Source organism: Verticillium nonalfalfae, assembly GCF_003724135.2.
Source record: "Verticillium nonalfalfae strain VnAa140/NRRL 66861 chromosome Unknown scaffold_12, whole genome shotgun sequence".
Classification (NCBI taxonomy): Eukaryota; Fungi; Ascomycota; class Sordariomycetes; order Glomerellales; family Plectosphaerellaceae; genus Verticillium; species Verticillium nonalfalfae.
Genome location: NW_021167237.1, coordinates 76,950 through 104,896, shown reverse-complemented (window position 1 = coordinate 104,896; position 27,947 = coordinate 76,950). Strand labels below are relative to the sequence as shown.

General features: G+C 56.3%; 11 protein-coding genes across 11 annotated transcripts; 4 read left to right on the top strand and 7 right to left on the bottom strand.

Annotated features, from left to right (window-relative positions):
• Positions 1 to 186: 186 nt before the first annotated feature.
• On the top strand, positions 187 to 3,140 carry D7B24_001074 (uncharacterized protein; the record flags this gene model as incomplete). The annotated part of the gene is made up of 5 exons (XM_028635319.1): positions 187 to 234; positions 330 to 358; positions 426 to 543; positions 611 to 758; positions 823 to 3,140. The coding sequence occupies 5 exons, from the start codon at positions 187 to 189 to the stop codon at positions 3,138 to 3,140; spliced, it is 2,661 nt and encodes an 886-aa protein (XP_028497994.1).
• A 474-nt stretch (positions 3,141 to 3,614) lies between these two features.
• On the bottom strand, positions 3,615 to 5,167 carry D7B24_001073 (uncharacterized protein; the record flags this gene model as incomplete). The annotated part of the gene is made up of 3 exons (XM_028635318.1): positions 3,615 to 3,992; positions 4,067 to 4,395; positions 4,453 to 5,167. The coding sequence occupies 3 exons, from the start codon at positions 5,165 to 5,167 to the stop codon at positions 3,615 to 3,617; spliced, it is 1,422 nt and encodes a 473-aa protein (XP_028497993.1).
• A 974-nt stretch (positions 5,168 to 6,141) lies between these two features.
• Positions 6,142 to 9,225, bottom strand: D7B24_001072 (uncharacterized protein; the record flags this gene model as incomplete). Its single annotated transcript, XM_028635317.1, has 2 exons — positions 6,142 to 8,427; positions 8,512 to 9,225. 2 exons carry the CDS (start codon positions 9,223 to 9,225, stop codon positions 6,142 to 6,144), a joined length of 3,000 nt encoding a protein of 999 aa, XP_028497992.1.
• Positions 9,226 to 9,934: 709 nt separating this feature from the next.
• D7B24_001071 (uncharacterized protein) lies at positions 9,935 to 10,628 on the top strand (the record flags this gene model as incomplete). The annotated part of the gene is made up of 3 exons (XM_028635316.1): positions 9,935 to 10,072; positions 10,136 to 10,274; positions 10,336 to 10,628. 3 exons carry the CDS (start codon positions 9,935 to 9,937, stop codon positions 10,626 to 10,628), a joined length of 570 nt encoding a protein of 189 aa, XP_028497991.1.
• A 244-nt stretch (positions 10,629 to 10,872) lies between these two features.
• Positions 10,873 to 14,119, bottom strand: D7B24_001070 (uncharacterized protein; the record flags this gene model as incomplete). The annotated part of the gene is made up of 7 exons (XM_028635315.1): positions 10,873 to 11,667; positions 11,718 to 11,836; positions 11,893 to 13,031; positions 13,090 to 13,202; positions 13,251 to 13,508; positions 13,560 to 13,925; positions 13,985 to 14,119. The coding sequence occupies 7 exons, from the start codon at positions 14,117 to 14,119 to the stop codon at positions 10,873 to 10,875; spliced, it is 2,925 nt and encodes a 974-aa protein (XP_028497990.1).
• Positions 14,120 to 14,536: 417 nt separating this feature from the next.
• Positions 14,537 to 14,975, bottom strand: D7B24_001069 (uncharacterized protein; the record flags this gene model as incomplete). Its single annotated transcript, XM_028635314.1, has 4 exons — positions 14,537 to 14,584; positions 14,643 to 14,670; positions 14,726 to 14,833; positions 14,890 to 14,975. 4 exons carry the CDS (start codon positions 14,973 to 14,975, stop codon positions 14,537 to 14,539), a joined length of 270 nt encoding a protein of 89 aa, XP_028497989.1.
• A 733-nt stretch (positions 14,976 to 15,708) lies between these two features.
• D7B24_001068 (uncharacterized protein) lies at positions 15,709 to 17,256 on the top strand (the record flags this gene model as incomplete). The annotated part of the gene is made up of 1 exon (XM_028635313.1): positions 15,709 to 17,256. The coding sequence occupies one exon, from the start codon at positions 15,709 to 15,711 to the stop codon at positions 17,254 to 17,256; it is 1,548 nt and encodes a 515-aa protein (XP_028497988.1).
• Positions 17,257 to 17,464: 208 nt separating this feature from the next.
• D7B24_001067 (uncharacterized protein) lies at positions 17,465 to 19,104 on the bottom strand (the record flags this gene model as incomplete). Its single annotated transcript, XM_028635312.1, has 2 exons — positions 17,465 to 18,503; positions 18,560 to 19,104. The coding sequence occupies 2 exons, from the start codon at positions 19,102 to 19,104 to the stop codon at positions 17,465 to 17,467; spliced, it is 1,584 nt and encodes a 527-aa protein (XP_028497987.1).
• Positions 19,105 to 19,949: 845 nt separating this feature from the next.
• D7B24_001066 (uncharacterized protein) lies at positions 19,950 to 21,440 on the bottom strand (the record flags this gene model as incomplete). The annotated part of the gene is made up of 1 exon (XM_028635311.1): positions 19,950 to 21,440. One exon carries the CDS (start codon positions 21,438 to 21,440, stop codon positions 19,950 to 19,952), a length of 1,491 nt encoding a protein of 496 aa, XP_028497986.1.
• A 1,371-nt stretch (positions 21,441 to 22,811) lies between these two features.
• On the top strand, positions 22,812 to 23,402 carry GUK1 (guanylate kinase; the record flags this gene model as incomplete). The annotated part of the gene is made up of 1 exon (XM_028635310.1): positions 22,812 to 23,402. The coding sequence occupies one exon, from the start codon at positions 22,812 to 22,814 to the stop codon at positions 23,400 to 23,402; it is 591 nt and encodes a 196-aa protein (XP_028497985.1).
• Positions 23,403 to 25,216: 1,814 nt separating this feature from the next.
• Positions 25,217 to 26,305, bottom strand: D7B24_001064 (uncharacterized protein; the record flags this gene model as incomplete). Its single annotated transcript, XM_028635309.1, has 1 exon — positions 25,217 to 26,305. One exon carries the CDS (start codon positions 26,303 to 26,305, stop codon positions 25,217 to 25,219), a length of 1,089 nt encoding a protein of 362 aa, XP_028497984.1.
• Between the last annotated feature and the right edge of the window lie 1,642 nt (positions 26,306 to 27,947).

The following is a 27,947-nucleotide window of genomic DNA, read 5'->3' as shown; positions in this document are numbered from 1 at the left end:
GCCGCAACCCGCCTCCTCTGTCCGACGAGCCCCTCGATGAACTGCCGCGACCCGAAATCGCCTTCGCTGGCTCACCGACCGTGCTTGACTCTTTGCGATCGCCATCTCCACCACGCCGTTTTCGGTCCCACGCACGCCTAACCTGGCCTCCTCCATCCGGACCCTCCGTCCTGTGCTCGCGGCGGCATGCAGACGGCACGAGGCAAGGCCGACCTGCTGGGTCGCAAGGCCAAGGTCCGTACCGTTGTTTTTTGGGAACTGCCCTCCCCGCCGCGCGCATACCCAGCCGGCATCGCCGCCTGCCATGACCTTGCTGACCAAGTGCACAGCTAGCCAATTCCTACCAAGAGCTTCTCGAGTAGGTCCCCCCGCGCGCAGCCCATAGTGTCCCTGGCTTTCAGTCTAGGTATTCTGACGCGGTGTAGTGAATTCGCGAACAAAGACCTCAAGTCCGTTGGCAACTACACCCTGGGCCGCCTCATCGGCAAGGGCTCCTTCGGCAAGGTCTACCTTGCCAGCCACAAGCTTATCAACAACTCCAAGGTCCGTTTCTCAACCACGCCCTTTACGAAACCTCGGCCTCTTCTGGCTGCTTGCTGACTCTGTGCAGGTTGTCCTCAAGTCTGCCAACAAAACTGATTCCAACCTGGCCCGCGAGATTCACCATCACCGCCAGTTCATCCACCCTCACATTGCGCGGCTTTACGAAGTTATCGTCACCGAGAATCTGGTCTGGCTCGTCCTGGAATACTGCCCTGGTAGGCGCGCGCGAGAGACACAGCAAGCCAGGAATACACACAGACCGCTGATGCAAGACCACAGGCGATGAACTATACAACTACCTCCTGTCTCAGGGGGCCCTCCCCGTCTATAAAGTGCAAAAGATCTTTGCGCAGCTTGTTGGCGCCGTCTCCTATGTGCACCAGCAGAGCTGCGTGCATCGCGACCTGAAGCTCGAGAATATCCTACTCGACAAGAACGAAAACGTCAAGCTTGTCGACTTTGGCTTCACGCGCGAGTATGAGGGCAAGGCCAACTACCTGCAGACATTCTGCGGTACCATCTGCTACTCGGCACCGGAAATGCTCAAGGCGGAAAAGTATGCCGGCGAAAAGGTCGATGTCTGGAGTCTGGGCGTCATTCTGTACGCCCTGTTGTGCGGTGAACTGCCGTTCGACGACGACGACGACGCGGTCACTCGAAGCAAGATTCTCACTGAAGACCCCAAGTTCCCCGAACACCTCCCTGCCGACGCGGTCTCTCTGATGAAGTCGCTCCTTTCGAAGCGGACGCTATTACGACCCTCATTGCCAGATATCCTGGCGCATCCATTCTTGTCCGAATATGCAGCCTCCCAGCAAGCCATTCTGCAGAGCCAGGCCCCACCCACGTTCTCGACTCACTTGGAGAAGGAGACGCTTCACCGCATGAAGGGCGCTGGCGTGAACATTGATGCCGTCATCGAGAGCGTCGTGGCCCAGCGTTGCGATGCGCTGGCTGGCTGGTGGTCCCTGCTCATCGAGAAGGAGGAGAAGAAGCTGAGGAGGAAGGAACAGAAGCGACGGGAGAGAGACGTCGAGAGCAGGAGTCTGCGTCGTCTTTCCGCCGCCTCCAGCAGGCTCGAACGCATGGCGCCAGTATTGCCCGAGGTTGACGAAGACGGGGGCTTCACAAGCGGGATGATGAGGCTGGGGGAGCAGCCGCTGCCTAGAACGCGCGGTAGGACCGAACGTCGCAGCGCGCATTATACCGACTTTGAACTGCCTGGACTGCCCGAACATGGAAAGGAAAGCGGCGGGTCCAGCCCAGATGTGCCACCACGCCCTGTCGACAAAGACTCTATCCGATCCGCCAGCACGTCAAGACACAGGCGCCCGATCCCGCCCCCAAAAGAGGGTGTCATACGCAGTGCGAGATCCAGGGGATCCACGCTTCACCTCGTCACAACGACCGAGGCCCTGTCCTCGAATGGCCCAGGCTCAACTGAGCAGGATACCGAGCCGCAAAAGGTGCGCAAAAGGCCATCGCAGGCGATCGTGGCCACGTGGAAGAACTGGACGCACTGGTTCTACGAAAACACACGCAGGCACAGGCATGCAAACAAGAGAGGAAGCCATTCGACGCCGAATCTTGTCGACAAAAATGGCAGCGTGAACGGGAGCAAGCACTCCAAAGAGCCCAGCCCACGTCCGCAAACGAGCAAATACCCTACCATTGATTCGGGTATTCCGAGGGCTAAAGCCTCGCTGCCCAAAGGCGTTGTGGCTAATGGCCACATTGCCAAGACGATGCCGCCGGCTACGATGGGAGGTAGCCTTCATAGCCCTACGCGGGCACCGGCCTCAATGTCGGGGCCGCATGGCCCGCCGAGGATTACGACCAGTAACTCCTACAAGCGTCAGTCGCTGTCGCCATCGCCGATGACGCCCCGGTCCACCATGCGCCGATCCTCCGCGGGACTGCGTGGGCGCAAGTCAACCTCCTCTTCTGTGTCCTCCATACGCTCCATGCACCACCACCATCACACACACTCCAAAGCGTCATCTACGAGCTCAAACGGCTCAATGTCTGGCGTGAAAACCCCCCTTCAACGGGGTCACTCGCCCCACCACTCGGTCAAGGTCCTGCCTGCGACGCCAACCACCTCGTCCTTCCCATCGAGCCTCCGCCTCGTCAGGGGCTCTGGACCGCCCGCCCCGATTTCTGTTTTCAACGAGGGCATGCCGTCATCCTCCGCGGACCACCAAGCACCAGGCTCGCCGAATCCCTTTGGTGCTGGCGGTGTCCTTTTCGCCAAGCGCAAGCGCAGCCTCTTCAAAGGACCCATGTTATCTCTTAATGGCGGGGGCAGCAGTGCTCGTAGCACTGGCTCTGGCTCCCATTCGCGAAGCGCCAGCGCCTCTGGCCTGGGACGACGATCTGGCGAGATCACAATTCAGGAAGAAGAAGAGGACGACGAGACGGGCGACGATTACATTGAGGAAGTGGAAAATTTTACGCCCGTTGTTAGCGGCCCCGGTGAGCGGGTCGAAGAGCAGATCATTGAGGAGGGCGAGTCGACCGATAATGAGACGACACCGCGCGGCGTTGCGTCGCGAGCGTCACACCACACTGGCCTCGAAGCCAGAGACGCGCCTTGATGTGCGAACGTCCTACACTCACCAATCACGACTTGACGAAGCGGATCACTTACGAACACTGGCGAAGATAAAAGCAGTAGACACGGTTTTCTGACGCATGGGCGTTGATGGGTTGCTTCGATTTGTCTTTTTATTTCTCCTTCGTCTTCGTCTATGCTTACTCCTTGCGTTGTTGCAAAGGATTGTACAACATCTATTTTGTGACGTGGAAAAACGACGGGGAACGCCTCACTCGGTGGCGTGTTTTACTTCTTCTTTTCCTCCCCTAGGGCCCGGAGTTCTTTTGTACCATATTGAGGATACCTTGTACTGACACACACGAGAGTGGACGAAGAGGAAGCGTAGTGGCTGACCGAAGTCTCGGAAGGTTCCTTTGTAGCATTGTAGTCGCAGGGCGGCGAGGGGGGGTATCTAAGGAGCTCTAGCGCTCCATGGTAGTTTCTCAACGGCACACTGAAAATGTGTTTCACTTGATCATCCGAGCGCCTTGAGCGCTGCGCTGAGCCGCGTGTTGACGTCTTCGCCGAGTGTGTTCTTCGGCCACGTCGCCTCCTTTCCCTTCCAAAAGTCCACAGCAGCGCCAGCAATGCCGGCCGCAGCCTCTGGTTGACTGCCGGACAAGTTCAAAGCCGCCCTTGCAGCGCGGATCTTGTCGACCGTTTCCGTGCTGACGCACAGCCCCGCGTCAAAGTCGCGCAGGGACGAATCGCCCATGGTGGCGAGAGCGGCGAGCCCGAGGTACGCGTGGTGGACGTCTGGCGGTCCGCCGGGGTACTTGGCAAAGCCGCCGATAATATGCTGCGTCTTGGACAGAAGGAAGTTGCGGGACGGCGCGTTGGCGATGAGGCCGGTCTGCGAAAGCATCTGCTGTTGTGTCAGGGAGGTGTGTCCGCAGTCGGCGACGGCAACGGTAGAGCCAAACTCACAGCAAGGGTCCCGCCGACCCACCAGCAGTAGCAGGTATCCGCGACCTTGTTGCATCTTCCGTTGAACCCTACAAGGTGCTTGTTCTCCTCGAGCGACAGGTCTGCGAGGTTTCGAGGGAGAGAAAAGTTGGCGACGTCGGGGTCATCCTCCTCTGCGTCCTGCTCTTGCCTCTCGAGGTACGCAAACTGCCGGTGCACGAGGAACTTGATCAGGCCCTCCCGATCAATGACGCCCTTGCGCAACGCGTCGCTGTCGAACGAATCGCCTGTGCTTTCCAGAGGCCTGTCGAGCATGTTTAGTGCGCCAACAGCACAGTAGGCATATCCAGCTGTGCGTGTGTGTGTCAGTCGAGGGGGGTCTCCACAGTCCAGAGCGGCCGTCTCACCATGCGCTTCATGCTGCGAGCTCTCCGCGACCCCGCCATCATACGTCTGGCCTTGCCGAATATGCCCTATCAAGGCGTCGACGTTGATGTCCTCCACCCAGCCGGGCTCGCCCTCCTTGACATCGCCTCGCAGGCACCATCGGATCGTGGCGGCCAGGTAACAGAGCCGCATGTCTCGACCGCCCGAAATGGCACCATCCTCCATGAGCACGTCCCCGAAACTTCCATCCTCTCGTTGCAGCCGCCGCAGCCAGCGCAAGATCCCGACACGGTCCACCCCTGCGAACGCTCCTCTGCCTCCTTCCCGTGTACCGTCCTCGACGAGCGCGAGCAGCAGCAGCGCAAAGTAGGTGGCAGCAATGGTCGACACGTCCGGGTGCTTAAACGCAGGCTTGTTCGTCTCGAGGTCGTAGCCCTGGCAGAGCTCCACGGGCAACGTGTGGCTCGGCGCGCCGCTGAACCCGCCGCCGACGTGCTGCTGGCTCAGCACCCACTTGCGGATCTTGGCGCGGTCGGACGGCGTGAGGGCGTGCGGTTCACCCGAGGATGTGGCCGGCGAGAGGATATCAAAGGCGGCGACGATGAAGAAGCCGAGGGCCATGCGGATGCTGTCGTGGCTCGTGTACTGGGTCGGGAGGAAGCTGCGGTAGCAGCGCTGCCAGTAGCGGAGATGGCGCTCCTTATCGAGGGGAGCTTGTTCCGCGGGGTCGGCCATGTTTCGTGGGTTGTACGTGGTCGGACGAAGACTCGGGCCTGAACTGGGGAGTTGAGGAAGAGAGGTGTAGAGCTACGACGAGTAGGCTACGGTCGGGACGTGCTGCCCTCGTTGGTGCAACAGTTCCAGTGGTCTGCGACGATTCATAATCAGTGAATCGACTCGTGGTGTCGAGACATTTACGACCCCACCTGAGCTTTGCACTCGACAGCCTTGCTAAGCGCGCCACTCGTCACCCAATTGATTATCTATGCTAGGCTAGTAGCTACCGACCTTACTCTGGCTGGTAGAGAAGCTAGAGTAGCCTTGCAAGTGTGGAATTAGAGCTCACGACCGTGCTGTGGGGGTTGATCAGTGGGGCCAGTCCCCACGGGTCTTTGACCTCCTTCGAGAAGATTGCATGGAAAACGGCCCCTTTTAACACACGCAGCCCAGTCATCTTAACTTGCAGGTAAAGATGTACAACTGACATATCTTCTGGTTTGACAGCTTTGGCATCCTGCTTTGGAAAATGCATGGTATCTATGCGTACTATGGGAGACTTGGAACTCGAGCCATCTTTACCACCCACTGGGGATTCTGCACTCCATACCTACAGATCTAACCACACGCAGTACACGGGTTATCATCATGGGGGGAGAAAGGGCCAGGATGAATCAAATATGGGACTGCATCCTTCAAACATACTCTCATGGGAGCGCCCTCGTGACCAGGCCTCCGACAAGCGTGGCCTCTGCTTAGAGGAAGTTGTAGACGCTTCAACGCAGCAGCCCGTTCCGCGCCAGAGTAGGGTCTCACGCATTGTCGCGTTCCCGTCAGGATGCAACCAAGCATATAGGAACACCCAGATTCCTGAGAAAAGCTTCCTGATGACCCCAAAAGGAGATAAAACAACTTCGCTGGCGACCTATGCTCTGCATCATCTGACGACACCGAGGGCCTCAGAACGCCACAGCGCGCTGTTGCAGTCCTGCTTAGCCTCTTCGCGAACTTTTAGGCCCGTTGTGCAGCCAATCCTGGAAAGCCAGTGAAACATGACCACTCTTGTCGACCTCGAGAGGAAATAAGTTGGTTCTGAGCGAAGTGGGATTCGAAATCGCAGCGTCCAGTAGCCTGGCTGTGCGATGTCGATCTGCCGAACGATTCTTGTGGTCGTTGTGCTTCTGAACCGGAACCACATCAGTACGCAGGAGCTTCGATGGCGCCACTTTCTCGTCCGCGCCAAACATGTCAAGTGCTCCCTCAACATCACTGTCGTCGCTTTCGTCTAGCTGGCCCCCAAGAAAATCACTCTGGCTGTGCAAGTGGTCGCGTTCTTCGCCTGGGTGATACAACTGGAAGAGCTCAATGTAGTAATCCTGCCCCTCCTCGCTATCCGGCACGACTGGCGCTAGATTCGGGAACCAAAATGCCCCGACCCAGGTCTTGAACCCCGGGAACAATGGATGGCAGAGATTCTGGTGGTACTCCATATTGGGAGAGGCCACGCGGCGGCTCTGCATTGTCTGGTGAAAATGGACCGTCCAATATTTTGCCGCATAGTCTAGGAAGACCTCGGTCTTCTTGCTAGCTGACCCTGTTGTTGCGCATCGGCTCGGCCGCCCTAAGCAGTAGATGTATGTGGTGCAGATGCCAAGAAGAAGCCTGTGGGCATCGGCCAGGGAGAATGAGTGCTGGAATGCCAATTGAGCCGGCGAGCTTTCAGATGGCATAATGCTGGACAGCGGTGGCGGTGCGTCTGTACCTGAAACAGACGGCCTTCGAGATGTTGCCGCAGAGCCTGTCTCACTCTCCATTGTGAGCAGAAACTCTCGGGCCGTCTCGTGCACGAGATAGATCCTCTCACGGATTATTCGAATGAAGTGCCCACAAAGCGACTTGATGTGGTTTTCAAAGGGATACGCAAGCTCATACTCAACATCGTCCAGGGTTCTGCTTCCCCTGCGCGGCTTATCAGGCTCAGGCTCGACAGCCAATGCAATACTCAGTTCGTCAACCGTGAGAGGGCGGGTCGCTCCGAGGATGATTTGCAGCATCTTTCTTGCTCGAGGTGATTCCGAACGAAGCTGAAGAAGCTCACGATATATGCGAAAGATATCTTTGTTTCGCAGAAGCTCATCAAGCTCTCGCTGTGATGCACCGGCTTCCACCTTTTGCTCCAACAAGTCAAGAATCAAGGACACCCAAAGGAATGTTCGGTCGGCGCGCTCAACGAGCTCTGCCTGGACAGTTTGTAGTAGCTGAAAGGGGAGCCCCTGGTGGATGAGCTCGTCAACCTTGGATCTGATAACTCTGTTGATGTCGGCACTGATAGCATCCGTCTCGTCTTCGCCGCGTAAGCGAATCAAAGCGCAATTACCGTCGGACTCTCCGCCGTCCGCTTTGAACCTGTTGGCATTGCTCTGAAATGCTATCTTGAGCTGATTCTCAGGACGGCTGGTCACGAATACTTTGAGCTTGGGTCGTCCCGGCTTTGATCGTCGTTTGTTTATATCGCCAGGATCGGCCTCTGCTTTCTCGCCTGATGTTGCCTCAGCCGACTCGACTTTCGAAAAGGACGCCGTGACCTGCCGCATTAGTCGACCCCGTAATTCAATCTCACACTCGTCCAGGCCGTCGAGAATGCAGATGGTATTTTTGGCAGCTTTCTGGCGGGTAGCGTACACGATAGCTTGCCAAAGGCTGTCTACGTCTTCCAATCCACCATTGTAGAGTATCGACATGGCCGAAGCTGCGAGTTCGTTTTGTTGCTTGCAGAGCTGGTACAAGAGAGTTTTGATTCCTGTAACCGCACTCAACTGCTCCAAACTATCCGATTTGAAAAAGAAGTAGCAGACATTGATATTCGCGAGATCTGCAGATGCCTGCAGCTGGTTGACAAGGAACGAAGCTAACACTGATTTTCCACAGCCAGGGTCGGCAGAGACCCAAAGGAGCCCCGGGTCTGGGCTCTCAATCCAGGACAGGTATTTGGGGTGGTCGAAAATCCAGGTACATGTACCCTGAACGGGTGGCGCATTCCGACTTTTGTGGCCGGCGTAGTCAGAAACGTTGATAGTTTGCAGGAATGACTCAATCTCGTATTTAGATAGCGTCTTACTGGCGGTGGCCGAGTCAGCCATAGATCTCAGTGTTGACTTGACTGGGGCGAATTGTGCGGCATCAAGGTCGGCAAAGTGGCATATCGTCCGGTGATCGCGCTCCAGAGCGATTCTGGTCTCACCGATGATGTTTAAAATGGCCGATTCGGGCTCGACGACCTATAGGCTTGTCGTCAGCGCACCCGCATCCTGTTTGTTCAGACTGCGGATCCAGAGAATATCTGTTGCTGTGACACTACTCACAAGACAGTTCAGAAAGTCCATTTTCCGGGTCTCGTAAAACGATGCTGTTTTCAACTTGGCACCACATGAGTCGACAAACGAGGTGGAGATGTGCTGCAGCAACCTCGAAGTCGGTTCCAGGTCTTTTGCCAGGCGGGCATTGGTACTCGTGCTGAAAGAGACAGCGCGAAGGGCATTCGCAGTGACGGACGCCCACGTTGCTAAATTCGAGCCGCGATGTGGAGTGCCAAAGAACATGACACCGTGAAAGCGGAACGACAGAGCATCACGGTACCTCTCATTCTCGTGGGCTTTGATTGCAGCCTGCTTGAAGACGAGACCGCCGAGTGAATGGCAGATGAAGATGAGCGGTCGGTCTTGTTCCTCCATAGACTCTCTCTCGGCCATGAGACTCTCCAAAAGTTGCTGCGAAAAGGCATGAATGTCTGCGGTAGATTTGCTGAATTGGACCTGAGAATTGTACCAGAATGACATGACGCGGGCTGACGGGAGAAACTTGGGAACAAGATCTTTTAGCCAATTGACGCCCGTATTCGGATCAGTCCAAGTCTTCAAGAAATGCCCGTTCAGGCCATGGATGGCAACGACGTCGATGAGTTCGGGCGACTTGCTGTCCTTGGGGACCAGAGTGTGTAAGCCATAATCGGTCGATGACTTATCTTTATCCTTGCCGCGATCATTTCGCATCGCTTTGGAGAGTGCACCCCAGTCCATGTCGTGTGCATTACCTGGATCTTGCGGGCGATTTGCGCGCCCTGAGATACAGCCTATTGTCGATGCACTGGAAACACACGCATCGTCGAGTCCCTCACGATGTGATTTCGACCTACCTGCTGAGATGCGGGGTTGACGGACAAGCTGAGTAATTTTCGATGTATGGCAAGGTATTGCAGTTGATTGGGTGCTGGGGCGCTTGATATGCACAATAATAGGAAATAGGACAAGCGACCGGCTGCACCTTTGCCTTGGGTTGATGTGTTAATAGGCCAACGCTGGTCGATATCAGGACATCGTCGTCGCTTGAGTAATTGGGAGCCATGAGGTCTCGCTCTCCAGCCGCACAAGGAGTGCCATGATGCCAAGATATTTTCTGATTGCCTAGTTTCCATTAGGAGCAACTCTCCATGGAAGAGTGTCGATTTACATGTATCCGTACGGAAAACAGGCCAGACGTGGATTGGGGATCTGGTGAGGTTGTGACGTACTATATCATCAGTTCGTGCCATCACCCAAAGGAACGGTGTGGCTCAGAGGCGTGGCTGTGTGTCAAACGACAGAACGACGCTAATTCAATACCTTCCCTGCTCCACCCTCGAGCCACGACTCCAAGCTTAGCTCCTCGATCGCGAAAGCTGCTCCGTGCAAGCCGTCGATTCAATCACCAGCATACGTCCTATTCGTTACGAAGGTCCAGTTTCCCAAGATGGCGCTCATTTCAACCAGGACGATTATCACGTCCCTGTGCTTCTTCCACATTACACTGGGCTTTTACTTCCTCACAAACCCCAGCACCATCGCCGACCAGGGTCTGGTATTCATCCTCGGAGGCTCCATGGGCATGGTAAGCACCCCGATCATACCTCCCTATGATGCCAGATAGAGATCGCTGACGCTGTCTCTGCAGCCCTCCGACCGAAGCTTCGAATCCCGCTCCGCGCCCTTGGCCTTCGTCGCCGCCCTCCTCATCTTTATGGGCATCTCCGATCTGATGACCCTGAGCATGCCTGAGGAGATTAGCCTTCTTTACTACTGGGGCACCCAAGGTCCGTCGCGCGCTGTCATTTCACTCGTCGTGAGCTCTCCGCTAACCATGTCTGTACACAGCTCCCCTCCGTCTCAGCATCGCCCTCGGCTTCGTCTTCTACACGCTCATTGCCGGCCCTTCCTCGCCGCTCTACCGAGAGGGCTCCATGCGCGACGCCGTCCGATCGCATAACCCACACTACACGCCCTCCGCCTGGGGAGGCGATGGGTGGAAGAACTCGGTTTTCTTCACGTTCATGTTTGTCGAAATGGTCAGCTGGTTCTGGGCATGGGTGACGCTGCGGGAAGAGCGCACCGAGGTTGTCAAGAAGAGCTTGAAGCAGAGCAACAGCTCTCTGCGCAACATGGATTGAGATTCGGGACACAACGGACATGAGGACTCGACGTTCGATATGATATTTGCATTTCAGGGAGTTGTTCGGGAGCTACGGTTGGTCCACGCGGGAAAGGGAAAAATTAGGAGGTTGCATTGCGATGATTTCGGCTTTTGGTGGGTGCCATTATGTTCAAAAAAGCCAGCTTTCGGAAAGATCGTCTCGCAATGCCGAGTCTATGAGTTGCTCTTAGATGCACGCCGTCCCTCCTCCTGTTCTTTTTTTATTCCCACTTGACCAATTCCCAGCCCTTGACATTCGTCCGCCAAGAATCGGCTACGATTCTCTTCCAGTCGTCAAAGCCGTCGCCGACCGCTGCCCGAATCTCCTTCGCCAACGAGTCATCCGAAGATTGAGCCGTGGTCCAGGATCCCAATCGACTTTCCAGGTTACCGCTGACCAGTTCTTTCTTCAGCAGCGCGATCCGTGCCTTGCCCTCGGTGAAAGCTTTGGCAGCCGCGCTGTCGAGCGCCTTAGCATGCGCCAGCGTCTCTTTCGGAAGACAGCTCTGGCCAGACTTATCTCGCGCCCTTTCATTCTCATTGAAGCTGGTAATGTACGACGTCGTGAGCCTGATCGCCGCAGCGGCATCACGGAGGTGGAACAGCCCATGCAGAGAGCTCAGCATCAGCACAGGGTTGATGTCCCGGTCTCCCGAGGGAAGCGACAACGTTGATTCGAGTAAGGTGTCCAGTGCGACAGACACGGCAGAAGCGACCTGCGAGAGGACAGACGCGGAGGCATCGCTGCGGTCTGACGACGTGGCGAGGGGGGCGAGGGTGGTCAGAAGGGAGATGAGTTCGAAGAAGGTATGTTCCTGGGCGGTGTACTTGGCAGTCTCCCGACCTCGGAGGAACTTGGCGGCGGTGTTGCTGAGTTGCTGCAGGCTCTCAGTGACAAAGATGTTATCTACCGCTGTGGCCTGGCTCGGGTTTGCTGGCTTGTATGCCGATGGTGGCTTGTACGAGAGGACCTCGAAGTATTTCTCAGTAACAATGGCAAGGTGCGTGCGTGCGTTCTAGTTCGCGTTAGTAAATGGGAAAGACTTTGCAGAAGAGACGAACGAACCGATGGGCTGGGTCCGATCTGCAGGACTTCGTAAACAGGTTGCGCTGTGCTGACGTGCAGGTTAGGCACAGATCCATAATCGATGACCTCCGTCAGTTGTGTCGCGGGTGTGATCTCGTCTAGTCACAAAATTAGCCCTCGGGATGATCATTCACCACAAAGAGTTACCACTCACTGATGTAGTCCTCATCAGAGATAGGAGTGCCCTTATGGCCCAGAGCACGAGTCGCCCGGAGTTCCTCGATGTAACCCATTGCCAAGGTGCAACTTATCCGTAGGCGGTCGATAAATACAGGGATCTCAAGGATACTTGAGTAGCTCTCAGATTGGAAGGCGTCAGCTAGACGTCGCGGCATCCTCAACTTCAGGGAAGTGCCGTAGTAAGCCTTGAGACCGTAGGTCATTGCTTGTTGAGGTCTATTCGGTACGGGAAGCACCGCAGCGGGAGAAAGCGTAGAAAGTCGATCGAGGAAATAGGGGCTGAGCGAGTCAATAATCGTCCGCTTGACGTCCATTGTGGCCCATAACTCCTTTGCCCTCGAGATGGTACCCAAGATGAGATGAATGCGAACGAGGAGTAGCGTAACGCGGCTGTGCTTTGGAGTCCTCGTGAGTTGGTATTCCAGTATGAGGGCAGCTTGGAGGACCTGATCACTTTGCGCAACGTGGAGCGGCGAAGGGAGGTGATTGCTGCGGTCAGCTCGTAGACCGCTGAGCTTGATCAGGGCTGTGGCTGTGAGAATAGCAAGCTCTGGAACACAGTCGGGGTCCTGGCCATCGGAGGACCCAATTGAGCCTACAAGGGCGCGATACAGCGAAGCCGCCGATTCAGCAACGCCTTGGAATCTCTCAGAACAGGTCTCCGACTCGCCTTCAACACCGTTGATGACGGACTTCCATCTTGGCTTGGCATCAGCTGCAACCGGAATCTGCACTACCAGATTAGGAGCAGTAAGGATCAGGTACTGAAGCTGATACGCCAGAGTCTTCACAATTGCTGTATGCAAGGGATCTTGTTGTCTCTCTGCCAGATGAGGAACGTATTCGAAGGCGAGGCTCTTCATTTCCTCTGGGTCAAGTTGCTCCACAAACCGTTTGATATCGTCGAAACACGCTGGAGAGGAGCACTGGCTCTCTATGTAGCGTTGTAGCTCTTCTGATCTTGGAAGAAAAGCATCATTGTTTGTAAGATCAGAAGTGCCAAGTTGGAAAGAAGCAGCAACACGGGCCAGGAGGATATTGCGTAAATAAATAGGGCGAACCGTTTCGGAGGCAGAGAATTGGTCGAGAAGAGACACAATCTCGGAAATCACCCTGGCAATGCAAGTCAGCATTGATTGCTTGCTTCGAAGACACGGCGTTCGGGACTTACTCTGGTCGAGCTTGTTTGAGCTGCCCAGCAGCAGCGAGGAAGTCTTGCCACACATTCCAGTCGCAGGCAAAGAGTCTGACCCCAGGACCATCGTCAGTTGCTGTCAGGCAATCCTTGCATAGTCGATATACAGTGGACCAGTCTTCTCGCTGTTTGCTCACGCGAAGAGCGCGTAGGAAGAGGTCCTTGCGACCGAGGCGAAGTTGCTGGACTGGTCCGAAGTGAGGGTGGTCCAGGGCGGCCTTCCACTCGGCGTCTGATCCATGAGACTCGAGGATACGGTAGAGAAGGAGAATCTCCTCCTCCGTCTTGATGGACCTATCAGTATCCGTACTGGCAGTCTGGGATGCACGCTGTATTTGCTTTAGGGCCAGCATGCCGTACAGTTTCTTCTTGTCGGGAGTGCACTGGTCACTCAGCTGGAAGAGGTCAGAAGGCGCACACAGACAAGGTTAATGGGGAATACACACGCAGAGAAGATAAGTGATGACGACGTTCCAGAAGAAGAATGTCCTGTCATGAGGGAAGGACCGGTCCAGGATGGCAGCAATCTGCTGCGCGCTGACGAGGTCCCAGTGAAGGAGGCAAGACTCGAGGCACCTGACGCCGGCATTGCGGTCCTTGGGACTGGCCTTGACGCACCTGACCTTCAAGGGGCCAAGGGTGTGGGGGAATTCGCTCTCATCCTGAAGGCTGCCAATGGCCCATTCGAGCAGGTCCAGGGCGTCGACGTCCTTGATGACAGTGCCGTCCTTGACGAACCTCTGCACAGCAATGATGCCGGCTGACCTCTCCAGCGGCGAGTCGAGGTTGGACTCGGCGCATATTTTGACAATCTCGTACCGTCAGTCGAGCCGACACAGCCTTCTTGGGTTTCTTGAGAGACAAAACACACCTCATAATATGGGTCGTTGAATGTTCGGAGCCTCTTCTCGGCCAGGCGGATGACGGACGCCCATTGACCCTCGTGAAAGGCGGACTGCAGCTGCAGATCAACGCCGCTCTTGAGCTGGGGGCGGTTCCAGGACATGGTGATGAGTTGGGATGGCGGGGCATCAACTGAGCCCGTTCTCGCATGCACCACACCACGACAAGGTGAGATGGATGGAGGGGCACGAAATTCAATGCAAGACGTACTGTGATTGGTTGCGCATTGAGATGGCAGCTGCAAAAGCGGGTCCAGCCATCACTGAGGATTACTGGTCGTCGACGAAGTCAAAGGTTTCGAGCATTTGGCTGATGAAATTGTTGTAAATTCTTCCCCTGCCCTGTCACTCTTCATGATCATTATTCTCCATGCAATATCTCTCCCATCGCTAGGCTCAATCCACGGCCACGGTAGTTTACACCTGTTGTTACACCACGCTCGATCCCGATGGCACCACTCCGAAGCTGTCAAGCCGCATTGCCATTCCATTCGTACACGTCTTTCGGCGCGGCTGGCCGTTCAGAAGAAACTGCCCGCCTTTTTTCTCTCCTCCTTGCGCTGGTCCATCTATTTGGTGTTAGTGTAGTCCATTTACCGGTTAGGAAAGAGGTATTGGACTCCATACCCATGCCTGTCGGCAGTCTCGCCATGCTCTGCGGCAATGATTAGTCTTGAACTCTGTAACTGGGGAATCCATGACCACCGTACTGGAAATATTCACCACACATCTCCCTGTCGCCGTTGTTGCGGTTCAAGCACTTGATGCTGCGCTTGGCGGCGTCCTGGCACGGGTCCATATATTTGCTCTTGCTCTTGCTGGTCACGGACAGTCAGTGCCATGGCCCCAGGCTTCGGGGTCGCGGTGATCGAACGTTTCAAACTTGGTCTTCGTCTCTTCGGTCCATGGGTTCTTGTTCGCAGCATCGATGGTCTCTGGAGGATTGTCGGTGGAAGGCATTGTGGGCGGGGGATGGAGCGTGCGCGCGCGCGTCGGAAGGACTGGATCTCCTGGTTACTTTTGGTGTACAGAAGGGGGTTTGCGAAGCGCTGGATGGCTTGGGTCGTCGGTAATGTCTGTCGCAGTGCCGGATGTCGAGAATCAACATCTCAGCATCTCCGTCACCAAGACCCCATTCGGAGAGGTCGCAAGTGGAGCCTCCTGACTTCTCCACCAAGGTGGACACTGATAAGATAAAGCTCGACGTCAGACGGAGGGCTCGCTCCCCGCTGTCAGCCTGGCAGGCTGACAACCTTGCTCACTGGCGCGTTTGTCGCGTAAAGTGGCAGGTGCTGCGGTCACCTCTTCCTGCCCATCTGGGCACCTTGCTTGGGGCAATCTTTGAGGAGCGTCGTCCAAACCTCAGGGAGGTTCGACGTCGCCAACGTTCTCGTCACATTGCGTCTATTTATTTCGGATACCATTAATCTCATTGTTCCCTCCCCTTCGTAATTCGCCCTCGTCGCAGCCTCTCTGTCCAGATCTGTTTCATGTTTAGCATCCAGCGAAGCCCTTGATGAATTCTTCACCACACGACCGCTCGCCATCAAGAGCTGGACAAACCTCTCGACCGCCAGGCACCCTCGCCGGCGTTTTCGCCCTCCAAGGGTTCGCTGATGGATTGCCGCCCTGGGCAGCACACGAAAACGATGACGCTCGGGCTAAAGTGATACTCGGCCAGCGCAGGTACACTATGAACCACTCGAGCCTAGAAGAACGCATTTATGTCAACTTGGTCATCATGTTCAGGGCTTTGCTACATTTCAGCGCCATGAACCACGAGATTGCGATTTATCGCGCCGTGGACCGCGCCTGCAGTTTCGCCACGTCCCACGCCCGCCAGATTCGTGATCTCACAAAATTCTACTCTGCCAGGCGCAAGACCTACCGACGGGAGTCCGACCGCGGGGAGAAGCCGACGCTTCTCGCAGCTCTCACAGACGAGTGGTGTCATATCTGGTCTCACGCTGTCAATAGGGCACCTCTGTACGAGCGGGAACACTACGCCTTGTTCGACGACAAGATGGCCCAGTGGGCTGACCTCCTTCAAGATGTCGACCTTTTGCTATCTCCCGGGTTCTGGCCCTATTCCGATGACCGCTCTGCACCTCAGCGACCGGAGGAGCACCAAATCCAGCGCGAAGATGCGAATTCCAATAAAAAGCACCTTCTCTCCTCTGAAGACGAGGCACCCGACAATGGCAGCAAACGACACTGCGTTGAGCCGACCAGGGCCACGGACTGCTTGCCTTCACCTAGTGATTCGCGTGGAAGAGGCCACAGCTCGAGAGATCTGACACCTGCTCGCACAGAGAGGCTGTCGAGGATCGATGAAGGGACACCACAAGCCGACCGAGTACAGGCTGATCATGCCGGACAAGACGTCTCCCCAGAGCAGCCTGGGGAGACTGATCACTCTGCATACAAGCGAGATCCACCTGCAGAGATTGACAAGACTCACAGTGGGCTTGACGGTCACCTGACTTCCAACGATGCCTTGTCAGAGATGGCCGTGTCTGGCGAGGACGGTTTTCAGGGGCTTGAGGCGTCCAGTACTATTGCGCAAGCTATTGCCAAGAATACCGAGCACTCTTTTGCCCCTGAAGGACTTGGTACTCTACTTCAGGATCAGATTAACGGCCATGGTGCTCGCTTAGACAGACTCGAAGGACGACAAATACACAACGCCATGTCAGAGGAGGATGCAAAGCGGATTGAAACACTCGAACAGCGCAACAGAGATCTTGGGGAACAGCTTGATGACTTGCGTGCGCAAAGCAGTCTGTCAGACGGCCCCAACAGAGCTCGGTTCAATGCCCTCCAGGACCAGTTTTCAGCACTCGCGCAGCGCGTGGCCGAATCCGACTCCAGAGCTCAGGCAGAGAGCAATCACATCAAGGAAGCAGAACTAACCAGGCAGATACAGGCCGAACTCATCGAGACACAGACCCAGCACATCGCCAAACTGCAACAGCAGATAGAGAGCAATCAGCGCGTGATCGACCTGGAGAAGGAGTTTGAGACCGTTAAGAACCAGTTGACAGAGGTGCAGGCTGCCGTTGAGGGGAAAGATACCTTGGGTCGCTCATTGCGGGATAGACTGGAGCACTCGCTTGGGTTTGCCCGCGCGATCCATGCGAGGGAGGTTTTCAGAACGAGAGAGCAGATGCTGGCGTCTGCCGATGTCGTTGTGCAGCTCGAGCGAGCGTTGCAGTCACTGGAGAAGATGAAAGAGCTGTGATGACACCAGCGACACGAATTTCGCTTTTTATACCCACCTTCAAGGTCGCATGAGCATCCGGTGTTCCTTTTAGGTTTCCTGCGAAGCTTCATGTACAAGAGCAGACAGACAGTTCGAACATACTGGCATGAAACGCTACAAAGGTCATTAGGAAAATCTATCAGAGGGACCATGTATGCCTGTCTGTGGCAAGCTGATCCACGTCCGCTCACGTCCTCCCGACGCCCAACGCATCCACGACACTCGAGTCCCTGCGAATGATGATGTTACTGTTCCGCACATAGTCCGCCAGGCGGCTGACCTCGCGACCCCTGTGCCCGTCGCACTCGCGACACCCGCGCCTCGCCATCTCGAGCCCGACGACCCCGTCCATGACGCCGTTGGTGGCCCCGCCGCCAACCGTCGCGCCGAGCCCCGTCCAACTCGTGCGCTTGCCGTCGCGTCCGAACCGGCCGCTTCGCTTCTTGCACTCGGCATACGACGCCATGGCCGCAAGCTCGCGCTTCTCGGCCGTGTCGCGATCGATGCTCATGACGTAGTCGAGGATGCTGCTCTTGCCCGGCGTCGTGCCGTCCATCGAGGCGGGGAAGAGCGCGGCCAGGTAGTCGGCGAGATGACCCGGTGGGCGACGCAAGGCACCACGGTTTCCACTGGTTGAGGAGGGAGAGGGCATGGCCGAAGCGGACATGGCGTGGGTGGGCGGCTGGACGTGGATGAGGAAGACGCTGCCGCAGAAGCGGGCGGTGTGGTCTTTTTGGACGGCGCGCAGGACCCCCAGCTGGGCGAGCGGGTCAGAGGGGAAGGCGAAGTGCTCGATATGCGGACCCCGATCTTCGACAATCGGCTCCTCGAACCGCGGCGTGCTGCTGGCTGGCGAGGCTTTCTTTGTTTCGCCGAGCGGCGTGGCGAACTCGCGGACGGCGGCGCCGAATGTAAAGATTTCAAGCTTGGAGAGCTTCTCCGGCTGGAGGTCGGCGCTGAGCCGCGTGAGGACGGAACTGAGCGGGATGGCGCCTGTTGTGTGGGAGAGGACGGCCACTCGCGTGATATGGCTATCGAGCAGCGCGGCGCGGAGTTCCATGTACAGAGCCCGCGAGGCGGCCGTCTGCATCGAGGGCATCGCCCGGTGAAGCATGGTCAGAATGATATCAAAGGGAAGACCGTAGGTTGGCGTATGGATACCCGTGATGGGGTGCGTGAAGAGGCGAGCCATCAGAGGCAGCGTGTGATGTGCGAGGTGGTGAGCTCTGGGAACGCTGTCAGCATGCGTTATCATCCGGTACCTCAGCTCATAGTCACATACGTTGTCCCGATGCCACTGACGAAGAACCACCGTTCATCGTGCGTCTCGCTGTCAGTAGCCCAGCTGTCGGACCCGTCGCAGCTGATTGTGACGCTGTCCTCGTTCAGCAGCCAACTGAGGCCGAACACCACAGTCAACGACATGGCCGCCCACGACGCGAACACGATACCAGGCATGAACAGCCAGATGGGCACCACGGACAGCAGCATCCCGACCTCGATGACGCTCAGGCAAGTCTGCACCACAGCATCCTTCATCTGCGCCCCCGACATCCTCTCCCCCGGTCTTCTGATCAAGCCGCCCCTTAGCGCAGCCCACAGGTCCGGGGCCATGGCCCATAGGTCCTCGAGGTTCTCACGCATGAGATCAACGATGGGCTTCTGTGCGAGTGGCAGCGTCCCGCACGCGCCGTCGATGAGAGCCGGTATGTACGTTACGGGCGGGCATGCCTGTTTGCCCGTGGAAGATGGTAGACGGGGCGAGCTCGGACGGGGCGACTGCAGCGGTGATGCCTGGTAAGATGGCGTGCGGGAGAGCCAGGGCATAGTGGGCGAACGGCTCAGCTCCCGCGTTGGCGTTTTCGCAGAGATGAACGGCATCTCGCTTTGTCTCGTTTCGTTGCTTTGTTCGTCGCTATCGTCGTCTTCGTCAACATGCCCTGAGGGAGCAGGGCCGGCTCAGTCGGTGAAAGAAACACCAGGAGATCTGCCAGAGAGAATTGTGGACAGGGGCATGAGGCATTGCCATGCTTTAACGGACGGGCTGGAAGCTCGACACATTGTTAAGGGGGCCCCCCTTGTTGTCCGTCTCCCTCGAATGCCAGACCCGTCCGGGGCGTTGGGGGGTGTTGCCGCGGGGGGGAGTGCGCACTCTGTGGGGAAGTAGGCTAGATTGCTCACATTCCACTCGACTCAGCTTGTTGGATGCCCTCATCAATCTGGATAATCCAAGGGCCTGCTTGGCAGCCCTCGGTCTCCCCTGACGAGGCTGAACCTTAAGCTGCGATGAACATGTCAAAGGTGGGTCTCCCTCGATTTCCTATTCTCGTCATTGTTTGTCCCAACCGCTGACCCGATTCGATGTCTCACTGAGACAGATGCGTGCCGACGGGTCCGTGCCGCTAGTGCGTACAGTAGCATGCCTAGTCGCGACTGTGATACATGTACGTGCTGGTGTTGATGTCGCGTACACCTGGGAGGCCCGGAAGGCTAAAAACTGAGAGGCAGGTCGCAAGAACAGGAGGGGTTGAGAGTACTTGAACAGCATGATAGCAATTTAGGGTCCTCAAGCCAACATCTAAACGCGCAAATAGTCCATCCAACGCCAAGAAGGGGGCTAACCAAAACATGCCTTACCCTTGCCATACATCCAAATAGACACAAACGCTACATTATTCAGGTCGAATGTTGCCCAGGAGGCCTGGTCTGGACGCCTCCCACGCGAGCTCAATGACCTCGTCATTCTGGCCGGCCTTCTCCGCCCGGTGCACGTAGATTTGCCGCACTCCTCCGTTTTTGAGGTAGTCGGCGTCTTCGAGCTTATACGTCTTCTTCTGCCCCGGCTTCATGGGTTTCCGCAGCGGCCCAATGCTGAAGTCGTAAAAGTCGGGCTGGTTGTTGGACCACGTATCTTCCATCCGGCTGAGGTCGACGTCGTCGAGACCGTCGCGGTAGACGCTGATGGAATAGCCGTTGGTGAGGACCGTGTCGGCGCCCATGCGCCAGCGCTGCAGGAAGCAGTCGCCGCAGACGTGCGTGATGGTGGCCATGAGCTCGACGGGGGAGAAGTACCAACTCTTCCAGTGGTGGACACTCAGGGGGCTGGGGCCTCCCTCGTAGAAACCCGTGGCATCCCTCGCCATGTCCATTTGGTGCAGGCCCGGCAGTGGCGTCAGCTTGGTATGCGTGTGTTTGTAGACGCATTCGCGCACGAGCGCGTCGCCCTCGCCCGTCTTGGCCTCGTTGAGGCATGTCTCGAGCAGGGGTTCGAGGTCCCGCGCCAACTTCGCCGACAGGAACACGCCGCCTCCGCCAAAAGCCATGTAACCAAAGGTGCGAACAGCTCTAAAGTCCTCTGATAGGGCACCGACGTAGGCCTGCTGCGTGTGATCAATGTCGGAAAGGGCGACGGTGAGCTTGTGGAGAGAGGGGAAGAATGTGTCGTCATCGAGGATAGCAATCCATTCGGTCTCGGGGCCTGAAGCCTTGACGAGGTCGCGGATGATGGTGAAGTGGTTTTGGCCGACGCTGAGCCTTGAGCGAATGGGCTTGACAAAGCTGGCAATGACATCGCGCTCGGCATAGCGAGCGACGAGAGCTTCGAGGTTGGGGCGATTTTCGTCATAGTCGGTGACGACGCCGACCAGCTTGGCATGTGACCCTGCAAGCCAAAAGGCAAATGTGTCTATCGACTCTTCGTAGCGCTCGTACGACGTGGCGACGCCAAATACGTATTGGGGGTAGGTGGACTTCGGGTATGGGCGCGGAACACGCAGTGGTATAGGATCGCATCTTTCGAGCTGGACTGGTGCGCACGAACTGAGATCGATCTTCGTCTTGGTCTTGAGGAGGGGTTCGTCTATTTGCGCAACAGCGTCGCGCTCGAGGGATCGTGTGACAACGGGTTTGATGCACCGCTTCGTGTAGGTGATGGTGTCGGTCAGGTTGAGCTCGAGGTTGCGCAGGTGCCGGAGTGCAGGCACAGGGCAGTCGGGATTTCTGGCTGGCGATGATCCGGCTCTGGACGGGTGCGACGCGAGGCCATCGTCGCCAAGACGGAGACGGGTCTCGAGATTGCTAATGAGGAGGTACACGAATATGGTGACACCAACAGCGGAGGCCAGGCTCCTGACGGTGCGGGTCTGGGGTATTCTGAGCTTCATGTCGGCGGGAGCATGCTGCTGAGTGGCCCTTCTCCTTTGCACTCCAATCCTCTCGGTTTCTCCTCTCTCGGCGTGCCGGACGCCGGGCGCGATGCAGTTCGGAGGAAAACACTCAGCGTCGAAGGCAGGTCTCGAAGAAGCAAGGTGCTGGTATTGGACGAGAGGTCTGATTGGGGTTCTGATTTGGATCTGACGATGCAATGGCTGGTCCAGATGTCGAAAAGGTGGACGGAACGTTGGAGCTCGTGGGCGTGATTGAGTGCTGATAAAGTGCTGATAAGACCCCTTGCCCCTGTGAGACGCCGCGACCGTTGAAAATGCTGGATCCCCTAGCGGCTACGAAAACGGACCCTGAAGTCAAGGTGAAAACAGGAAACCAAGAGACGCATTTGAGACGAGGGTCTAAGACGGTCTTGGGGTGGAAATGTGCTGAATACCTTCGAACTCATTTCAATACAGCTGACTGCTTTGCAGAGATGCAATACCTCCACCATTAAAGCTGTCAGGCATTCCGTTTAGTGGACGATGCACCAGCTCAGGCACGCAGCGTCAGCGTTGCGGCCAACATGAGATGGTGGGGCTTTTCTTAGCGCCAGATGTGCGTCATCTCAGAGGCTTCGACCTGCCATTGCGCGACACCTCCCAGCTGGCTCCCCTCAGAGGGATGTCCTTGACTACCACTGCCGTGGCGGCGCTGAACTAATCGGGTTAGTGGCCTTGCCGCTCTTGTTCAGGCTCGGCTGAGCCGCCCGCAATCGAGACGTCTACGGAGGTGTATTTCAAGATGTATATCTGTTATCTCAAATGGCCTACAGTCCCTGTGTATGAAATTCGACTCTAACAGGCCTAGATGCACTTTACAGCTTCGGGAAATCATCTTAGGGGGGGGGGTTCTATAGCTAAACGTACAATGCTGATGAGTTGATGGCGATGTTATTGGCGCGATGGTGCGCTTGATCTGTCGAATTTTTGCCTACCTTGTTATTTTTCTCTGAGTTGAGATATCAGGGTATCATGAGGTTGTAGTTTTGTTTGACAATGGGCCACAATCATTGAGCGACCTTGATGGTCCAGTGGGTGTCACCTGGACAGCCAACATATAAACGCACTCTGCAGGTAGGTTTGAATTTGCACACCCTCCTTCCTTCCCTCCTTCCTTACTCACCACCGCCGGCCTGTCCCCAGCATCAGTATCAGTATCAGCCTTTATCAAAACTGTGATAAATCCAGTCGGTCTCGATTTCATCTCGATACCTGTATTCCAATCTTGACTCGGCAGACAAAAGCGACAAGGGGATCGTACACGGCTTGTCAAAGTCCTATTAGACGATACCCTCCATCCTTATCGACTTTTTTCGGCCACTACAAGCAATGATGCCGCCGGGCCAGACTATCGTCATCTCCGGCCCATCGGGCGTGGGGAAAGGAACCCTGATTCAGAAGCTACAAGACACGCACCGCGGACTCTTTACGCTTACGGTTTCACACACCACAAGAAGCCCTCGACCAGGTGAGGTTGATGGGGTGAACTACTACTTTGTCTCCCGCGCACAGTTTTCTGCTCTTATCGCTCAGAACGGCTTCATAGAGCACACAACATTTAGCGGTGCCATGTACGGCACTAGCAAACGAGCTATAGTAGACCAAGCAGCCAAAGGCGTGATTCAAGGGACCGTTGTTCTCCTCGACATTGACCAGGAAGGTATCAAGCAGCTAAAGCAAAGTCCCGATATTCCCGCCGCTCTGTACGTCTTCGTCAAACCTCCCAGTCTTGATGAGCTTGAGATCCGTCTCCGGAGCCGGGGCACTGAGAAGGAGAAGGATATACAACGACGGATGACACAAGCCAAGGCAGAGTTGGATTACGCAGATACAACACCCGGGCTCCATCATGACCTCGTCATTGTTAATGACAACATTGAAAAGGCATACAAAGAGCTCGAGGAGTTCATATTCCGGTAAAGACACCAGCGGTGTTTTACAACAAACTGCACATGGGGTCCAATCAACACCCATCAGATATCCGGTTATCTTGATCAACCTCGACTAGGCGCACATGCACAGGAAGCTCGATGTTAGGAGGCATCTGCGGAGCCACCGGACGCGGAGGAGGGGAGGTCGGGCGCCATTTCAGGGGGTTCGATGCCGCGGAGGCAATGTTATAAGGGCTATGGATGCTTCCCTAGCTGCAGAGGACCATACCTTAGATGCGCTTCCATCCGATACCTGACAATAGACTGTGAATATCAGTTGCGAAAACCCTCTTCACTCGGCACATCCGATAGCTCTGACATTCAGTCAACGCCAATTGCAGTGTCCCAGTAGTTCTTGGATTGCATTAAAAATACCAAAAGTGGGAGTAGGAGCAAGGCAAGACCATTATGCAGAGAGGTTCTTCATAAATTTCAAACGTTGCTGACATTTTCCGCGTGAATCATTGTACGTAGTTTGCTCTAGGCCACCGCAACTGACGCAAGGAAATGCGCAGCTTGCTTGTCCCTGCCCAATGGCTACCACGAGGGGTACGCCCGTGGCTATCAGTATGGCCATCGTTAGGAAAAAATAGTGTGGTAAAGCTAATGATTTCATGGAGGTAGCCAATGCAGCTGGCAACGTCTAACAGGAGAGCCGTATTCGAATTATCGGTACCTTGTGATTGATGTATATGGAGATCTGGGGGAAGGGGAGGGGTCCAGGACAGAAGCCATAGGCTTACCAAGTGAAACACAGAAAAGTATCCACCGGATGCTTGACATTGTGTGCTTTACATGGCGTGCTGTTTCCGCTTCCACTACGACCTGCCATAGGGCACGGCGGTAAAGTAGGACTTAGAGTGAGCTTGCGGTGAGTGCACTGTGGCTGAGGTATGCAAGTCATACCTCCAGGCTGATACTCAGTCGCGGCTCAGCACAAAAGCAGCAGTGCTTCAGGCAGCGCCCAACTCAAATAAGGCTCGAAAAAACCCATATACCATAGGTACCTAAGCTAGGTACCTAGGTAGGTATACATGGTACAAGTGTAAAGGTCTAACAGATCCACAGCCTGCCCAAGTTTCAAGCTCGCCCGCCCCCGCCGTGGGTGGAGACGCAGAGGGATCTGTACTATCGGCCCCGCCAATATATCGGACCAGGCAGATGGATCCACCTGACCGCACGACACGAGATGAGCGTCGGACATTGACACCCAGCCAGCGGCCTGTGCCATGCCTGCCTTGGCTGTGCTGTAGTTATTGAAGTGTATTTTGTTCTGACTAGCCTGCACTGAGCAACTGAATGCCCTCCTCGTATTCGACGTATCAAAGGTTCAATAACAGCCAGGGAAGATGAATCGCTCAACGTTGAAGAGATACTCGCATCTGACATGGACGTCGTGCTGGTGTTTTCGTTTCCCTTCTGTTTCTTGGTTTGCCGAGAATTTGATTGACTAGCAGGCTGCACTCTTCAACTGTAGCGTACGATTGAGGAGCTTGGCAGCCGCTCCCGACACGATAAATCTGGAACAACGGTACAAGATCATGCATATTGTCTACCTTGACAAACAAGTCATCACTCAAGTCACAGGAGAATCATGATGGAGTAAATCTGCTGAAAATCTTCAGATTCTACACGCAGTATATGCACGCTTGGATCAATATATACAGGAATCAAAATCGTAGACCGTCGTATGCTTCCGAAAACACACGCTCTCATCCCCGACCGAATGAAGTGGCCTCTGTCCTCGGCCACAGGCCGATGAACAGACGGCTCATGCCATCAGATATCGTGACAGCCCACAGCTTAGAGCTGGGCGCGGCGGGCGACCTTCTTGGCGCTGCGGCGGGCCTTGCGGGACCTGGAGCGCTTGGCCTTGCAGGTGGTAGGGGGAGTGGTGGGAGGAGTGGTAGGCGCGTTGGTGGCCGAAGGGGGCTTGACAACGGTGGCCAGGGTAGTCGTGGGGACGGGGTAGGCAGCGGTCGTGGTGGGAACGACGGGGGCGGCCGACGCGATGGAAGAGAAGACAGGGGCGGGGGCGCCCTCGGAGTCATCCTCGCTGCCGTTGCCAGGGGCGGGAACGACGGGAGCGGCGGTGGTGGTGGGAGCAACAGGGGCGGCGGCGGTGGTGGTGGCGACAGGAGCAGCGGTGGTGGGCTTGGGAGCGGGGGCGCTGCCGGAGCCAGCACCGGTCCAGACCTTGGGGCCGGGGATCGTGTAGCTGGTGTAGCCGCTGTACAGGTTGAAGACGATACCGGGGTCGGCCGAGGTGTAGCCGGTGTTGAAGTCGAAGCCCTCATCGGGAACAGCGCTGCCACCCTCGGTGACCTCGAGCTGGACGCAAGAGGGGTAGAACTGGGCGCCACGGGCGGGGTTGGAGGCAAAGGCCACATCGGACTCGTGGTGGGCGATGATCTCCTGGCGGACAAGGTACTTGCCAGCGGCGAGGCCGGCAGGCAGGGTGAAGTCCTGCTTGCCGTGGTTGGCCTTGATCTTGTCAACGGCCCACTTGCCGCCGGAGTAACCATCCTCAGCAATCTTGGTCCAGATGGGGCCGGAACCGTCAGTCTCGGTGTACTCGGCAATGTAGGTGATCAGAGGACCCTCGTGGGAGCCGTCAATGATGTCGTCGTCGCGGTTGTCGTGGTACCACTCGAAGCTGAGCTTGTCACCGGCGGCAGCCTTGGCGAAGCTGGGGACGGGGGTGCCACCGTTGGGGCCGCAGACGAGGTCGGGGCTCGTGAGGTCCTTGACGGGGCTGTTGTTGGGGGGAGAGCGGATGTAGTCCTTGCGGCCATCACCCTGGTCAACGCCGTTGACCCAGATGCCGTACATCTGAGCGTGGGCGGAGACGGTGGTGGCCATGGCCAGAGCGGAGGCGACGGTGAAACGCATTTTGAATGGTCTGGTATGAAGATCGGGTTGGTTTGGTTGTTTGTACTGGTTGGTTGAAGTGAAAAGTATGTAGTTGCAAGTGTATCTGCGTAGAGAGCGTGGGTTGGCGAACGTCGAGTTCGGTGAGTTTCAAAAGAATGGCACAGCCAAAAAGAGAGAGACTGGGAAGTTTTGGAAAAAAGAGTGAACAAACAACACTGGAAGCGAGGATGAGGAGAGGAGAGAGAAAAAGGCAGCGGCAAGAGGGTTGATGGCAGGACGAGGCTTTATATCAAATGGCTTCAGGTCAGCGAGGCGAGAGAGGGCCCATGTCGACAACGCTGTGCCCCCCGGCGGAAGACACTAGCCGCAACCAGGAACTGACCGGGCATGGTCATCGCTGGTCAGGCAAATACACTGCCTAGCTACCTTGACCGTTGATGATGTGGGAGGCCAGGCGAGGACAGGGCCTGGGCTGTGGTGGAGATGGACGGTGGTCGAGATTGCAGGCGCCGGCCGCCAACGTCTCATCAATCCGTGTGGCTCCCCCCCCTCTCACTGGGATGATGGGCAGGGGTTCTCTCTGCAGGCGATGGCAAAATGGAAAACGGGTGATGAGGCTCATCTTGGCGGCACCAGGCACAGCAGGCACAGCAGGCACAGGGTAGCGGTCGAGTGGATGGCTGGCTGTTCGGCGCCAACCGAGGAAGCGAGCATGGCGAGGTAGAGGGCACAGTAGGTACCTAGGCTTGCCAGGTACCCAGGTAGGTGCGGTAGGTACCATGTAAGCGAGGAAATCTCGCTGTGGTGCCTGTGCTTGGTGGAAGTCGCCTTTTCCCTTGTGTCCACCATCTCCTGCCTCCAGCAACATGGGACGAAATCTGAAACGACGACTGGCAGAAAAGCAAGACCCCACGCTGGAGCCGGTATTTACAGGGGCTGTGTGGGTTTCCGACGGCCGGGGTCGCCTTTCTGGCAGGTGCTCCTGACCGCCATCGCCCTCCTGGGCCAGAGCGACAGCCGCGGCGCCGTGCGTTAGCGCGCAGTCCAGCCTTTTGCGCCCCTGTGCATCTCCTGCACCCCCCCGCCGCCCTTGCACAGCTTCCAAGTACCCCCCCTGACCACACATCCCCTTAAGATGCGCCATATCCATGACCCCTCGCAAAGATCCAACCCCAGCTTGCGGTTTCAGGTCAACAACACTTCATGCACCATGTCCCTCAGGAAGATTACTGCCCGCCACGAAATCTTCCTTTTCCACCTGGGATGCCTGTCTTGCCCCAATCAGGGCGTTGGCGATGGGATGACACCTGTCGACGTGATCATGGGGTGACGTCTGTATTCCTTGAGGTCAGCTAACAAGCATCGTGCTTAAAATGCCAATCGATCTTGATTGTCGCTCACTACATGTACACGCTACGGCGGGCTTGATCTCAGCATTGTCAACACTCGAGTTGAGCTTCGGGAAACCTGTATCATGACGACTACGGCTACATTCTGGGTCTGTCCAGCTGGATTTTGTGAGATACCCAGCCACACAGTACATTTAAACGCACAGCCATGATCGTCGTCATCGACAATGCTCGTAGCGATTCTCCCGTTCACCGCAACCACGACCCATCGATCTACCTTACACGAGACGAACAACCGTCTGTGCTCTCCG